Source organism: Conger conger, chromosome 7 (genome assembly GCF_963514075.1).
Source record: "Conger conger chromosome 7, fConCon1.1, whole genome shotgun sequence".
Taxonomy (NCBI): Eukaryota; Metazoa; Chordata; class Actinopteri; order Anguilliformes; family Congridae; genus Conger; species Conger conger.
The window spans coordinates 6,079,905-6,096,056 of NC_083766.1; the positions used below are offsets into that span (position 1 = coordinate 6,079,905).

General features: G+C 40.8%; 2 protein-coding genes across 3 annotated transcripts; one reads left to right on the top strand and one right to left on the bottom strand.

Annotated features, from left to right (window-relative positions):
• Nucleotides 1–2,425: 2,425 nt before the first annotated feature.
• Nucleotides 2,426–12,015, bottom strand: LOC133132848 (solute carrier family 35 member F2-like). 2 transcript variants are annotated; one of them, XM_061248615.1, is made up of 10 exons: nucleotides 11,893–12,015; nucleotides 11,360–11,443; nucleotides 10,737–10,851; nucleotides 10,193–10,365; nucleotides 9,435–9,562; nucleotides 8,038–8,197; nucleotides 7,030–7,186; nucleotides 6,316–6,368; nucleotides 5,455–5,609; nucleotides 2,426–4,665 (listed from the first exon to the last, which is right to left on the bottom strand). In XM_061248615.1, exons 1-10 carry the CDS (start codon nucleotides 11,987–11,989, stop codon nucleotides 4,393–4,395), a joined length of 1,395 nt encoding a protein of 464 aa, XP_061104599.1. In that variant the 5' UTR covers nucleotides 11,990–12,015; the 3' UTR covers nucleotides 2,426–4,392. The 2 variants fall into 2 exon arrangements, with proteins under 2 accessions (XP_061104599.1, XP_061104600.1); XM_061248616.1 differs by lacking the exon at nucleotides 11,360–11,443 and having other exon boundaries at nucleotides 11,893–12,002.
• A 216-nt stretch (nucleotides 12,016–12,231) lies between these two features.
• LOC133132714 (ras-related protein Rab-39A-like) lies at nucleotides 12,232–15,151 on the top strand. The gene is made up of 2 exons (XM_061248374.1): nucleotides 12,232–13,012; nucleotides 13,227–15,151. The coding sequence occupies exons 1-2, from the start codon at nucleotides 12,798–12,800 to the stop codon at nucleotides 13,651–13,653; spliced, it is 642 nt and encodes a 213-aa protein (XP_061104358.1). The 5' UTR covers nucleotides 12,232–12,797; the 3' UTR covers nucleotides 13,654–15,151.
• The last annotated feature ends 1,001 nt before the right edge of the window (nucleotides 15,152–16,152 follow it).

The following is a 16,152-nucleotide window of genomic DNA, read 5'->3' on the forward strand; positions in this document are numbered from 1 at the left end:
ATTGTAAACTTGTTCATAATAAAATTATATATGTATTGGCATAAGCTTTATTTTCCAACATGCATAAAAAGTACTAGTCTTACATTTAAAAAAAACAACAAAAAAAACAGGTTCCACAATTATTGGCACCCCTGGCACAGATGACAGCCAGTCTTTTCCTATAATTTGTGATCAGGTTACAGAACACATTTGGTGGAATTTTTTTACCATTCCTCCATCCATGCATACCCCCCTGCTTCTCCTTGTATGCATCCCATTTTGCTGCCAAACATCTTGATGGTGTGTACGCCCATAACGTTTAACTTTGGTCTCATCTGACCATAGCACTGTCTCCCAGTCATAATTCCAGTGAGGTTGCGCAAATTCAAGATGCTTGGTTTTGTTTATTGTGCTCAGTAAGGGCTGTCTTTGTGCCACCTGTCCAAAGCATTTGCTGGTATGGAGGGACCATTGTATGTTTTTCTTTTAGACTTGGTGACCCCAAGACGCAACCAATCTCTGCAATTCTTAAACTGCGATCCATGGGTTACTTATCACCTCCCTCGCCATCTTCCTTATTGTCCGTGGGGATAATATGCACTTGCATCCTCTTCCTGGTGAGTTTCCATGTTTTACACCTTTTTAGTGTTTCACTTACAATACTAAGTGAAGTCGGTTTAACTTCTGAATTGACAGTTCTTTGACAGTAAGTGTCTTCTGAATTGACAGTTCTTTGGCTTTTCCCATTCTGATGGTTGACAAAGGGGACCAACATAGGTCCTTTAGACAGAGACTAACTAAATTAAAGTCAATTTGTATTTCCAATTTCACTTTAATCTTATTTTCAATAATTGTTATGGGTGCCAATAATTTTGGCACCTGTGGTTTTCAGAAAAAAAATGCATTACTAAATAAAAAGCATTGAAACATGGGAGTAAATGTATTTCAATAAAAGTCTATACTTTTCCGCTATGTTTTAACAGAAAACATACATCATGATCAATGTTGTTTTTCATATGCAGACTTTTTTCTCCATTTTTATTCAGGGTGTCAATAATTCTGGAGCCCACTGTATAGTCCCCGTTGTTATTTCGGTATTTCAAATACAAGCTTGAGTTTAAAAAAAAAACCCATAACCCTTTGCTTGATGTATTCTCATATCGATTGCTAGGCCTACAGATCATGTCGCCTAGCAACGATAGAGTGCCAGTCTGTCACCTGTGCAACACGTTGACCAGACAGGCTCAGATCGACTGATGATCAAATGTGACAATTCCCATGTTCTTTATTCTTTTACTTTCTGATAGGCTCTTCGTAGTTTTCCGGCAAGGCATAGCGTTCGGCAAAAATAAGGTAAAATATAAAATATGTTCAGCCTTTAACCCGCTGATAAGGTTCACATTTATAAGTCAGTGTTTTAGAACCCCCGTTACTTTCAATTGCCAGTACTGATTTTATACTAGCATATGAACACCTTAAGAACATTCTAATCACATTTTATGATATTACACCTTTAAGGCGTTAAAATCACACGACAGCGCAGCTAGTGTGCTGATACATAATCCGATCGGTTTTACGGAACCTGAATATACGAAGTCATACTGCGAGATCACGCGCCAGACAATGAATGGAATGTCTGCTCTAGCCAAGATTTTTGAAGCTCGTATAAAATACGGCAACTTGCTTTGAACCCGGTTACTCGACTATTGCGCATTCGCGAACCACGGCCGACCCAAATGTCGACGTGAGGCATCTACTTAGTGCATATTTTTTCTCATTCGCTCGCATAAAACCTCATGGATTCTCGCCAATTAGTTGTTGAAATCATGTTAAAAAAAATAATTTAAAAAACGTGTGATTCTATTGGTGGATAAACTGGTTTGAAATAGACTTAAGAGTGACTCTCCCTACTGCGTAACTTCCCTGCATTGTTGTATCTGACCCGACTTTTACATGGAGACAGTATTTTACTCATCAGATCAACCAGTCGATCAATGAGCTTTATATTACGGCCATTGATTTTACCTTAATCCTTCTGTAATTCAGTCCGTCATACAGGTTCCGGAACGGCAGCGCGAAACGGTCATTGATAGCACACTACACCCATCTTAAAAGGTGAAAAGAAAGGCAGCTATAAAGGGAAACCGCTCAGTGCTTGTCAATCCAGATTCAGTATCCACATGTGAGCACTACTGTTACACAATTCAAAAGGTCTACTATTCTTAATATCATACTGTACAAAAATTTGGTTAGTATCACTAATGTCATACCACTGACTGCCGACTCAGAAAGAGAAAAACTGGTCAATACTGTGGCAAATTCTGCCTGGACATACCAACGCTTTGTCCACTGGCTACATTCATAATGACCAAATATCAATAACATTACATATCTTACAATATCAGCTATTAAAAAGCTGCCATAATAAGAAGAAATACAGGTAAGCGACAGTTGTAAACTTTATTGTCTGTATAAAATGCAATGCACGTTAAACAAAAGCAAGTTTCGCTGTAAAAAGGCAAACATGCCGCTTGAGTGGACCCCCCCCCATTTATATGAACGGTAACAAAAACCAATACAGGAACTGTAACATGCTGCCCTGCAACTTAGAAAAAAACAAACATTTGGCACTCGAATAGCTGTTGAGAACGCCAGATAGAATAGCATACTGTATAAATACATCACAATAAGAATGTCTTATTTCTAATTATTGCCACATAACCCTATCACAGATTATGTACATTAGTTTACAGTGACAAAACCATCTTTAGAGAACATAATGACCGAGGGGAGGATCCACAAATGTGTGCGTCAATCTGCAAACATATCATTAGAAATACACTCGATTAATACAGCAGTATGAGGTAATTTGGTTTTCCAGGCAGTACTTTTGTTTCAGTCTGCAAAGTTTGTGATTTTTCTATGCCAGTAACTTAGCACTGCTTGAAGGAAAGACCAAGTGTTAGTTTAATTTTGATTCAGCAATGAGGATTGGACAGATTCTGGACACACGTTTGTACATATTATATCGCACTTCATGAGGTCTTTCAGACTGCGACTTACATTTGCAAGTCATAGGTTGTGAACCAAGCCACACATTTGCAAACGTTATATTTGCAAAAGTTTCTTCATGTTAATATTTGTGAACGGCGTTTTATATTTGCATGAGGTTCCATCTACCGATTGTGTTTTACATTTGTGAGCGATACACTGCAAATTATACTTATAACAAATCTCACTCCAGAAAACTTGAACATATGACAGTAAAAAGAAGAAGCACCTTCGTTCCTATCAATTTGATTGGACCACGGCCCACAAGGGGCAGTTCCAACTGATGAAAGCGGGGTACCCTACAGTCAAATCAAATCCTGCCCATTCCAGAGGCCCGCAGAGCCCTGATGTCACTCAGGGAGGGAGGGAGGGTCCCCCACATCTCCACCAATCCCTGATGCTTTGCCCCACATTTTGACCAATCCCTGCTTCCGCACATGTCTGTCTATGGACAGGGCTGCTCAGGTGCACCCTCCTGAACGGAGAGAGGACGTCTGACTGTTGGGATGGCCCAATAATTACAGCTGGGCACTCCAAACTGGAGCAATGTGGATTAAGATACCAGAAAAAATACCAGCAAATATTTCTTCTATAAGAGCAGGCACATTTTCATGCAATCTTTTGTAGTGGATTTAAACTTAAGTATGCACTGTACGGTTTGGGACAAAGCCATTTTCTTGTTTTGGCTCTGTAAACCACAATTTTAGATTTGTACTGAAATGGTGCACATGTGACCAACAAAAGACCAATAAAAGACTCCAAAGGCAATCAAAAGCCAAAAATAAGTAGATACTAAAACGCATTCTCATACCTGCCCTACAAAAGCAACTCAATACACCTGATTAATTAGAAACACCTGCAAAGCCATTTATCCCAAACATAATGGTCCCGTTAAATAGGTAGAAAAGTGCAATCATTTCTAAATGGTGACACCAAAATGTGTAAAAAGTGAAAGACAATCTGCACCTTCAGCACAATTGTGGAGTACCAAGCCAAATATGGCACATACAGTACGTACTTGCAATCCTCTTATTTATATACAAAACATTTATAATATGTTTTATATATAATTATATATGAATATACAATATTTTAAAAATGAGCTCTGCAGCTTAGGTCCCTTGGTATTCAATAACGGAAGTCACACAGCACGGACCATCGTTGTGTCTCAAATGTATATATACATGTTATGCTTGTGCTTCATTTTCACAGAACAAAAACATGAATACCGTGCTGTTGGAAAGGAATGTTCAAGAACATAAATGTTTCCCAGATTACAGTGCGTTATGGCTTGTTCAAAGATTGCCACATGCAAGAACCATTATATTATATATATTTTTAAAGCCCTTGGTATACAGGCCGTTACATCCAAGAGCTTTTATCTGCAGTGCACGTTGTCCGCTCACTCTGACTCCTTTGCATCTGTAAGCATTCGCTCTCCTCCCCTCCGTCGTCAGTTTCGGAGGGAACCTCCAGCGTAGCCGCGTGCTTCACGGCCTCCTGTTCGTCCACATCCGAGGGGTCCTCAGACCCCCCCTCGCTGGAGCCGTCTACGGGGGCCAGCGTGGGTACGGCGTTGAACCCGATGAACCCCACGGTGATGACCACAAACGACAGGATGTACAGACCTGAGAACTGAGGAGACCGGGGGGAGCCCACGTATTAAAACAGCTTCACAGGCGCATTTCACCTGACCTACACAACAAGGTTTGAGGAGAACTGTTACATTACATTACATTATTGGCATTTGGCAGACGCTCTTATCCAGAGCGACGTACAGTTGATTTGACTAAGCAGGAGACAACCCTCCCCTGGAGCAATGCTGGGTTAAGGGCCTTGCTCAAGGGCCCAACGGCTGTGCAGATCTTATTGTGGCTACACCGGGATTAGAACCACCGACCTTGTGTGTCCCAGTCATTTACCTTAACCACTACGCTACAGGCCGCCCAGTTCAGATTGAAATCCTTGAACATTAGCCTTGCTGAAACTGTGGCCAGGTTTGAGCCAATCTGTGCTTTAGGCTGATCATTGTCAGTGTTGAAACAATCATACACAGAACTCCGGAGTTTATGCTCTACTAAACTCGCCATATGTATCCTATGCACTTGTCGTGTGTATGTACACACAGTGAGCCGTCTTAGTATATACAGAGGGCTCCAGATTTATTGGCACCCCTGACTGGCAAACTGATAAACTCAAAATGCTGAACATGTGAAAAATATTGGACTTAATTAACGTTTCAGTGGAACCAACACAAATCGAACATTGATTTAGCAATGATTCAAATGGATCACTTCAACTCCTTTTCAATTTCACATCAGGATCCATCAGGTTCAAGGTTGTTCCTCCATTTCGGTTTCCGTCGCCCGTACTAGAACAGCCCCCCGAGAGCCCCGGTCACTTCCCGAGGCGGCTCTTACTCACAGTGTAATGGAAAAGGTACAGGCCGCAGAAGAGGCTGAAGAGGTCGGCGGTCAGCAGGGACAGGTTGACCGCTGTGGCACTGCTCAGCTTTATGACCACAGGCATGAAGCTGTAGAGGGCGAACATGCAGAGGCCGTAGATGGCGAAGAGCAGGACTGTGGAAACGGAACACACAGCTGTGGCGTTTCTATGGCGACAACGTTAATCAGGAAAACAATGTTAAACTTTCAGATTAAAGACTTTCCGCTGAGGAGAGCCATTCTGCTAATGGAAAACCGGCAGTCAAGTTCAGGTCAAAAAGTATTTCGCCGGTGTGTAAAGACTTAGGAAGGTTTATATAAGAGAGTTTGTTTCAGGGTTGAACCATCAAGTTTCTGGTCTCTTTCAGACAGCTACATTAAGAGTTAAAAACAAGGTGGATCTGCTCAGCCAAATTAATTGAGTTTTTTTTATTTTTTTATCAAGTACCATGTGATCATCCATACATGCCTGTCTTGCGTCTTAACTTCCTTTCTTTTATTTCATCTTAATTTCTAATGTGCTTAGTTTTGCTTTGTGGGAATCTTGCAATTAGGTATTATTTTGAGCTTATGTTCACATCTGTCTTTTTATTAGTTTTTCTTTGAATTTATACTTGCGTATATGTATGTTTTGCAAGTCGGACCCCAGGTAGACTAGTCGGCGGTTGTTGGGTCAACTAATGGGGATCACGATAAACTAAACTGAACTTAACTGACGATTTGTGTAACCAAAAATATTTGGCACGTCATTAAATAAAATTTTAACATTTTCCTAACTCTGTTTTTACACCACATAATTCATACAACAGAAACAAAACAAAAAAAAACAGGTTTAACTTACCAACAGTCAAATCCCACTTTATCGCAGCCACTGCATTGTGCTCCAGAACCGCTCTGTGGGCCCAAACAAAATGGATCAAAAGCAGTGATATTGGCACGGAACCAGCCAAAGTCTGTACAAGAAATTAGAATGGACAGATAGTCCATTTGAGCCAGCACAACTTCTTCAGCTTCACTTAACAGAATTGTTCAGATGTTTTGCATGCAGACCCACATCTAGTAGATTTAAAATTAGCCAGGCGGTTATTTCAATAACTTAAGTTAGTGCACGGGACAGAGAGAAGGACAAAGACAGGAGAAATCAGAGAGATGGATAGAAAGGATAGTCTGGCACTGAATACAGACTGCGCCAATGCTACAGCAACTGACTAGGGCACCAGCAACTCTGTGGTCAGTTAGGCAGTGGTCAGTTAGGTACCCACAGTCTCCTTGCTTGTGCAAACACACTTTTTCGCCTTGCAAATGCATGTGTGTGGACATGTGGACTGCAGTGTGAAAGCAGCAGCAGACTCGCATCACGTGTTTTGTAGGATAGTATGTGCTTATCGCCGTGCTCCCAATGGGCAGCCATGAGCATAAGTGGCGATTGCGATTGGCCATCGCAGACTAGGGGGGGGGGTAGGCATAAATAAGAATGTATGGCAGGAGGAGAGAAAGGTAGACGCATTCACATTGCACAACCCTCAAGCCCTACCCATAACCGAGTAGGCCTTACAGCTGAATTCCACTGATTAGGGTGCCGAATAGCCCCACCATGCCCAGGAACTCTATGCGGCTCAGGTTCTTCACCGTGTACTCCTGACACACGTTGGAGACGGCGTACAGGGCTGCGCTGATGAGCACCAGCCCGTCCCCCAGCAGAACACTGCTGGCTACAGAGAGGGAGAGAAAGAACACGTGAATCACTACTGAGCTTCTAGCCTGCATACTTAAAGGAAAACACCAACATTTTGGGAAATATACTTTTTTGCCAACCTCCAGACTTAGACGAGATGTTCATTTTCGATTTCATTTTCATTTTTGCATTCACAGGCTCAATTTCCATGTTAGCATAATGTGTTAGGCTTGAAGTCTTTATGCTAAGCTATCGGAGTCAGTAGCCTCCTTCCTTCAAAGGGAAGGAACTCTCAGTCTCATTTACACATGGTATCATGTGTATTCGACATACACGTGCGGGAAACATATTCAAACAAGAGACGTGCTTTTCAAAAGTCAGACGGTTGGAACAATAACCACTGAACACACATATCCCCTTGCTGCTTAGGTAAATATAAATCTGCATTAAATCACTCATGACTCCAATAAGGCAAAGCTGTGCTCTACCTACCTATATCAAACGATCACAGTGGATTCATATAAACAGTTCATTTAAGCTGTGTAATTACCATATTAATGTAAACTCAATCTGACATCTGTCACTTCAGCTTTCTGCGAGTTGCATGCAGGCATTTACTTTGGTGAATTATAATCTATGGAAAAATTCAAAGATTAAACGCTGGGAGCTGTTAATGAAGAGTGCCCGGTGAAGCCTGAAATGAGCTCGGAACAGATGTATAATACTCAACAACTCATGTGACCAATACACTTTTTTTTTTTCTTTTCTTTTTTTTTTCCTAATTCCAAACAAAGGCTAAAAGAGATGGCAGAGGAAAAGGAGAGGATAGTAGTTATGATATGAAAGGCCTAGTGGTTATGTTGTTTTAGACGGGTTATGTGTACTCACTGGAGCCCTGGTCTCGTCCCGCGAGCAGGTCAGCCCCGACCATGGCCCCCACCCCGAGGAGACACAGGGCCACTGCCACATAATGCACCACCCTGAACCGGGTCTTCAGGAACACCCAGGAGAGCACCATCAGCACAGGGATCACAAAGCAATCCAGCAACTGCAACACAGACCACAGGCAGGGAGCTGAGATGTAGCGACATTCAATGATTCATACTTTAACAGCAAGGAACAGAGGACTGTTTGACCTTTTTTTCTGGAACAAAAGCAACGTCGAGGCTATAATGGGCAGCTGTACGGCATTAACCTGCATACGCATGAATATTTAAAGTGCCTACTGAATTCTGAACTGAACTGAAATATGCTAGATCTCTTAGAAAGTCCAGAGCAGACGCCATCAGGCCAACACTGTATATACTCTCCTCCTTCCACAACTTTTCCAAAAAATTGGGGCTTAAAATAACAGTGATAGGCCAAAAAAAAAATTCTAAATAAATTTGACTCTTTATTTGCAAAATTCCACAGCCAACAGAAAGCAGGTAGTGCTACCCAGAATGTTAATGTTTTTCTCGCCTCCAACAGGAACCGAATGGCTGACGCGCTTTGATGCAAATTGCTCAAGTGCAATCAAAAATAATTTTGCACATAATCACACAAAATCCATTCGTTGCAATTGTGTAATGAAATTGCTAAAGAATTTCAGGTGCGATGAGTAATTGTGGACATGAGAGTTAAATGGTTTGTAACTCAAACAAAGAGAGACCTCCTCTGACATATTTTCAGTTTTTCACTGAAACAGAGACGGAATGGACTACATGACAGCTGCACAAAATGTAACAGATGTGAGAGCGGTCTCTGCTCTGCACAGTGTGTGTGTGTGTGTGTGTGTGTGTATATATATACATATATATACTGTATATAAAAGGACTGTGTTGAATGGAGAAGCAGATAAATAGAAAAGCATGCTGAATTAATTGTGAATGAAAAAGTCACTTTGAAAAGAAATATTGCATTTTGTGTTTGTATAACGTTCTCCGTTTTGAATTTTATCTTGCGGATATCTTGTTATTTTTTCCCAGCATGCCTGTAACCTAATATGCCTTGACACACTTTCCCTTAGCCAACATCACAAAACAAAATATTATATAATTTAGGAATAAAAATGCTGAAATCGATTCAGTTGTGTCCTTTAGGCTATTTTAAGAAAATAGTTTTACGTTTGCTTTCATAATCTGCATGAAATTAGGCTGCTGTGGGCGCAGGAATCAATGCTGTAATGCTGGACAAGCGTTGGCAGTTATAGGCATTTCCAGTGTTAAGGGATCACTGCACAAACATGCACTGCACTATTGCTTACATGCAGTTATGTTAACAATTGTATGAAAACATTTTCTCACCTGTATGCTTGTCAGCGTGGTGAATTGGTATGCCATCACTACAGTGTAATTTGCCTCAACGTCAGCAAATCCCAACAACAAATACTTCCACCACTTTGCCTTTAAAATCTGTAAAATATTTTCATCACCTATATTTAAAAAAATCAAAGAAAAAGCACCCTGAGTGAGCATGTCATGAGCAACAACTTCACATTATATGTTCATAAAGAAAGAGCACTCACATGTATAACTTCAGGACGGGCAATGTTTGGCAAACATTTAAACATAAAATGTAACAAAACAAAAAAAAACACGAACAGAATATGGGCATGTGAGAATACAAAACAGATGTTGTAACACTGCTTGTTCATCATCCCCTTGCATTATCTGTCTCTTCATATATACGGTTATTTGAATGTAATGTACAAACTAATAAATATAACGATGAAAAATAATTGAGAATGTCAGTCCAAACATAAAATATCAATAATCTAATGCATGAAAACAGGGTTTCATTTTTTTACAGATAGACATCATTTCAAGTGCAGGGGTTCAAGGCACTCTGACAAAGTTACCGAAGAAAAGTACAGGGTCATGTTCAGAATGTAACAAAATCAGCAGGGCACAGGAGTCTGACAGTGAGGGACAAAGTTGTGGCAAGTAGTGTTCCAGCAAGTAGTGTTCCGTTAATCTCAATATGCATGAAGACCTCCATAGGTGTGAAAACAAAATTAATGTAGAGCATGTTATCAGGCAGTAGAGTAGGACAGTTCACCCACCTTTCCTGAAGGCCAGTCTGATGGTGTAGGTCAGGAAGAGAAGCACATAATTCACAAAGCTCTGTAGCATTGGTGTTTCCACTTTTCGGTCAGCCAGGTACTGACAGGTGACCGCTGTCCCGCATATCAGCATGGACAGGGCCTGACCCATGGCAATCACTTTGAGTAGGTGCCTGTAATGAAGTGTAACGGTTTCCATTGAGATTTCTATGTAACCGTACGCAGTAGAATGTAATCCATAGACACAAATATCCATCTAAGAATTTTTATGAAAAAATGTTTTCCCCACGTAATCGAGTGAAGACCACCAATCCTCATCTTGTAAATATTTGTGACCTCAATATTTTTTTATAAAGCAGGATAATCAGATAAGCATAAGAGTCCACATAAAGTTTCAGGAGGAAATCACTCTAAAATGGGCGCACTGTAGAGCCCCAAATTAAGAAAGAAATCAGGCAATGCAGCTTAGACATGGTTAACTCATTTGCTCTTTCTGGTCTCAGTTTACTAAAAATCAACTTGAGTTTTTTTTTTTTTTACTCACCAGGTAAATACATCCCTCAGACTGTAGCTTGTGAAAAGACTGCTCCTTGACCTGTGGCTAACATAGGCTTCCACATGCTCCCCTGATTCCATCCTCTTCTTCTTCTGCAGCAGCCCTGATAAGCACCAGACAACAGAGACGTGGGACATAGAGTTAGAAATTAGGGGGGAAGACACAGGAGGTCAGTAAAGAGTAAGAGATGGGAAGTTCTGAACTCCTTCAGCTCTGGAGCTGGACTATTAGCAGCTTTTTAAACACAAATGCCAAGAAGTGCAGCGCTAATCTTTCTAGGAATTTGAGCCTGCCCATTGAAGCTTCTGCTCTGTACACCGATTGTTGCCTGCTTCAAGTTCCTCATCAGTTCCCCAACACATAAAGCCTTTCATGTCACTGCCGTTTAGCTCAATTTACGACACATGAGATTTTCTGACAGAAATCATTCCAATGGGTTCTAACTGATATTTGACATGTGTATGAAAAATACAAATGGTGTCTTTAGCCAGCTATAACATGACTGGGCAGTCTAATTCAAATGACGGGTTTCACTGATCTAATGTAGCCTACTAAATTCAGTGACGTTAGCTTGCCAGATAACGGAAGTGTGATCTGGAAACTGGACTCACTCGTTCGAGAATTACAACAGGAGGTGTCGCTGTCGTGCGAGCTTCGATTCATGCCGTTATATTCTGATACAGTGTCAATATGCGCTGGACACATAGAAAACACAGAACGTAATTAGGGATCAAAATAAATCAATCAGAAAATGTCCATGTAGCCTGGCTACTCACCATCTACCACTAATGTAATAGAACTCAAAAAATGAAGTACATCACGTATTAGGAATAGGTCTTTTACCACGTGGCTTCCACGTGTATAGGATCACTACGGTGACTCGTATACCTTACTCACCAGCTAGCTAACTAGCTTGCCAACTTAGCTGATGAAGCCGATGTTTAAAGCACTGGGTGACTGAAACAGTCAAAAGGTGACAGCCACACAGCTGGTCAAGCTGTAGCAAGTTAGCAAGCTAGCTACCGGACAACCATCATCACTAAGACACTGCCAACCTCGCATTAACTTGATAGGTAGTTAGCCTATTTTACGGAAATATGAAATCATCTATGCCTAGATCTTCTCAGCCCTTGACATTTTATACCTGTATATCGCAACCCCTCGTTTCCTTCCATTTCCTTTTTATTGCTTTTAATCTCGAGGATGCTATATCGATGTAAATCATTGCCTCCTAATGCCATGGACAGAACAGTGTATGCGTCAAGGAGGAAATCTAACTATTTATCTTTCGCCCAGGGGCGTATTCTAACATCTTATTGGGCACATTCCAAAACCACGCTCCTATGCGTGTTTGGTATAGGTTGTCTGTTGCTGTCAATCAAAAGTGCGCATTTCCGCACCACTGGCCAAGTTTGTGTTTTCAACCGAACTATATTGTGGTGCTGAAGTGACAACTCCTTTTCCAGAGCAAGTGGTGTCTGGTGATCACGATAGTAGAGTGGGCAGTGTTAGCTGGCTACTGCTTCGTCCAGTGTTGATCATTTAATATTCCGGGTATTGTTAAGCCATTAAAATAACACAATAACGAAATGAAAGTAATTTAGTTAGATAAACTATGCGGTTATTCATGACTGAACTTCTCGGCTAGTCGTGTGTTCATTGTTAAATTATTTATTCTAAACGGGATCCGAAAATGTGTTCCTAACTGCAAGAAACGTGGCATGGGGAAAATAGGGATGCTGTGAGATCTGCAGTAATGCCACATTTGGACGAATATGCTGGAAGCAGTGTGTGGCGCACAGTAGCCTATGCAGAATTTACGGATAACAAACACCAAGCTGTCTTAACAAGACACAGAACTTGTCTATTAACTAAAAGACGAAAATATTTATTTGTGCTAATTTCTCAATCCCGTCGTTTATAGGGCTCTGTGCGCAGTAACCAATTCTGCACCGCTAGTAATTGCATTGTCATACATAGCATACTGGTGCCTGTCCTGTGGGCATAGTCTAGTTTATCATTACTTCACAGATTAATTGGGATGTTGTAATGGAAGCGATTTGGATCTACCAGTTCAGATTAATCGTAATTGGTGACTCGACAGTGGGAAAATCCTGTTTGCTGCGTCGCTTCACCGAAGGGAAATTCACGGATATATCTGATCCGACGGTGGGGGTAGACTTCTTTGCCCGCCTGGTGGAGATCGAACCAGGCAAGCGTATCAAACTTCAACTCTGGGATACAGCAGGCCAAGAGAGATTCAGGTAAGCAGACACCCTTTTCATCTTGGTACAATACTGTCTGTATGAACGTGGTAGCTTCAATAAACTTTTTCATCATGAATTTCCTGCCTATGTGTTACTATAGGCTACATTAAAGTTTCATAGCAGTGGCAGGGCAGGGTAAATCACTTGTTGTGCTTAACTGAATTTCTTATTGAAAGCAACTGTATGTAATGTTCTTTTCTTTTTTTCCCAGATCCATAACACGCTCGTACTACAGAAATTCCGTGGGAGGATTGTTGGTCTTTGACTTGACCAACCGGCGGTCGTTTGAACACTTGAAAGACTGGTTAGAGGAGGCAAAGATGCACGTGCAGCCATTTCAAATAGTATTCCTCCTGGTGGGCCACAAGTGCGACCTCGCGCAACTGCGCCAGGTGAGCCGCGAAGAAGCTGAGAAAGTGGCTTTGGCCTTTGGCATGAAGTACGTCGAGACCTCAGCGAAGGACACTGTTAATGTCGAAGAATCTTTCACTATACTAACGAGGGATATCTACGAACGCGTGAAAAGTGGTGAAATAAACATTCAAGAGGACTGGGAAGGGGTGAAAAGTGGATTTATCCCTAATGTTGTCCACTCTTCAGAGGAAGCGGTAAAACCAGGTCGAAGGTGCCCGTGTTAGTGCAGTCGAGTGTGGAAGTTTACAGCATCCTGCAGCCAAAGATAAGCGATGACCCAGGGCGGAATTTTAACAATGCACAGTGGAAACTGCATCATTACCGGAAACATGTCATCCTTGAAGCAATCCAAAGATTGTTATAGTTTAACACTATAGTAGGCTATTACTTATTTTGCGAATAACTATATCATGGTGTGATATAACTCAAAATGTAAAATATACCAAAAGCCTGGAGCTGTGTCATTTCCCCCATGCCTAGGCCTATATGCTAGTTGCCTACTTATTTGCAGAAGCTTATAATGCAAATTTCAGATCCTTGTTTACATAAGAACTCGACAATATTTTTTCGAGTTTATGCAGTGCTGGAGAAGAAAAACAGCATATAATACCTTTGATTGAATTGATTTGTTGATGTATGTGCCTCAACTCGAAAGATAGGCTACCAAAAGCAAGAATTATCTGTCTGATTAATGAAAGGGCTAAGAATGTATTTTGATGATGTCAGTTACATTCGCATGTAACAAGAGACCGCTTCGTCCACATTTTCATATTATATTTCACTGCCAAGCTATTTTATGTGGTGTGGTTGAAACCCCAGTACAATTCAATATTTAAGATTTATTGAAGAGAACCCAACGCATTTAACTGTCTGTGAGTCACAGTCCTTGTCTTTCCCAAAAAAGTCAAACATCTTTACCCAGCCCAATCACATAGGCTAGGCATTTTAAAGATGTAGCCTATTTAGCTCAGAAAATAATTTCCCCTGTTCATGTCAAATAATGTTAATAGTGCATGGCACCATGGACTAGCACATTTGAAAATCCAAATTGACAAAACAACCATCTGACAATAAAATGAGAGCGTGTGAAATTTGAATGTGAGCAGTCGTTCCAGACGCACATGTGCCTGGATTTCTCCCTTTAGCCTATATCATACAAATACATACAACGAATTTGTATGCCCCCGTTCCCGATTTAAACTATTAGCTGGTGGGTTAATCTGTGGCACTTGAAAATGAACACATCACAAAGGTGTGTTCTTGTTTGTACTAAAAATGAACTACTGATTTATGATCGATGAATGTAGTGTCTGCTGTATTGTGTGGTGTCATTAACAATGCATTCACGGTGAGTTGACGCCAAAGGAAGTCCCAAAGGAACAAAATGTGTTTTGAGCACTGCACATTTTGTGTTGCAAATGCAATCAGTAGCATTGAATGGTTTTGTTTGTTTCCAATTTCTAATGTCAAACTTTTAAAGATTTCTTCCCGATATAAAACTTTCGCGTTCATAGTATTTGAGGATAGCTACTATAGCCGATATGCAAACGGCAAATACAGTGCAAAGACTGAGTGTTGAAACGAGAACAGTGCGATTGGCAATTGCTATGTGATAATATCGCATTATGTATCTTAAAAGACAATGCTTAATTGCTTATGTAGCATTACAGCTGTGCGTTGAATACAGACCTTTCCTCAATAAATAATGTATTGAAAAACAAATTCGCTTTTACCTTATTTCAACGATACTGTGAAGCCTTTTGAGCCCCAGTTGATTTGGTTCCATTCGTTTGAAGAAAGACTGCATTTAAGAGCTTGGCCGTCACATACCAGACAAAACAAAACAGCTGTAATGCCAAGGTCATCGGACAAACTGTAACTATTAGATTTTGCAAGGGTACTTTGTTCACGTAGTTCCATGGTTATCACGTTGATTGTGAGGCGCAATATGCCATTTCTGGTTCCCACAAGTGTGCAGGCATAAATAAAGGCTATATTTGTTCAGTTGGCCACTGTATGAAAGGATGCAGCTAATTTTGACTTCTAATATTCACGGTGCCTTCAAGTGACTGTTAAGTGGCTGGAAAATGTAGAAATAACCATAAATTATCACAGAGACTATACACATTCACCAAATGTCGATTAATGTAATACCTATTATGTAAATGACTATAATAACACATTTCAAGCCAGACGAAAATTCTGTGGCTGCCTCACCACCCCACCCCACACCTCCTCCCAAATATTTACCACCTACAAGTAAGAAGCAGAAAGAGGGGTACTGGGAGAGGGATACGGTCAGTAAAGGAATTAGGAACTGAAACAGCAGGATCCCATCCCTTGACGTTTTACAAGGCAACAGTGTTATCCTCTGCACTGCCATGCTGCCACATAGTTATGCTGCAAACCTCTCAATAAAAAAAATCTTTATAAACAAATCTCATTAAACTGGGAAGACTAAAACATTTATTGGCCATGAATTCAAGATGCCATCAAGGTAGTTGACCCAATAGCTCAAAGCCCAGTAATACATTGAACTCCAATTCAAATACCAATTCAATCCTCACATACAGTAGAAATAGATGGAAATGTTTACACTGATATACGTTGATATTGCAATGCATTTGTCTAATTTTGCTGGTTGCAGTCTACGCCGTACTTATTTTAATATGTGGAAACCTACACCCAGTGGCCACTTTATTAGGTGGACCTGTACACTAGCT

What these genes read in the sequence shown, in the direction of transcription:
- LOC133132848 (XM_061248615.1), bottom strand. Translation starts at nt 11,989, where the DNA reads ATGGCATTAGGAGGCAATGATTTACATCGATATAGCATCCTCGAGATT. An exon ending in CGAGGGGTTGCGATATACAG is followed by an intron (nt 11,444 to 11,892) that starts GTATAAAATGTC and finishes CTATGTGTCCAG; the next exon opens with CGCATATTGACACTGTATCA. An exon ending in CTGTTGTAATTCTCGAACGA is followed by an intron (nt 10,852 to 11,359) that starts GTGAGTCCAGTT and finishes GGTGCTTATCAG; the next exon opens with GGCTGCTGCAGAAGAAGAAG.
- LOC133132714 (XM_061248374.1), top strand. Translation starts at nt 12,798, where the DNA reads ATGGAAGCGATTTGGATCTACCAGTTCAGATTAATCGTAATTGGTGAC. An exon ending in GCAGGCCAAGAGAGATTCAG is followed by an intron (nt 13,013 to 13,226) that starts GTAAGCAGACAC and finishes TTTTTTTCCCAG; the next exon opens with ATCCATAACACGCTCGTACT.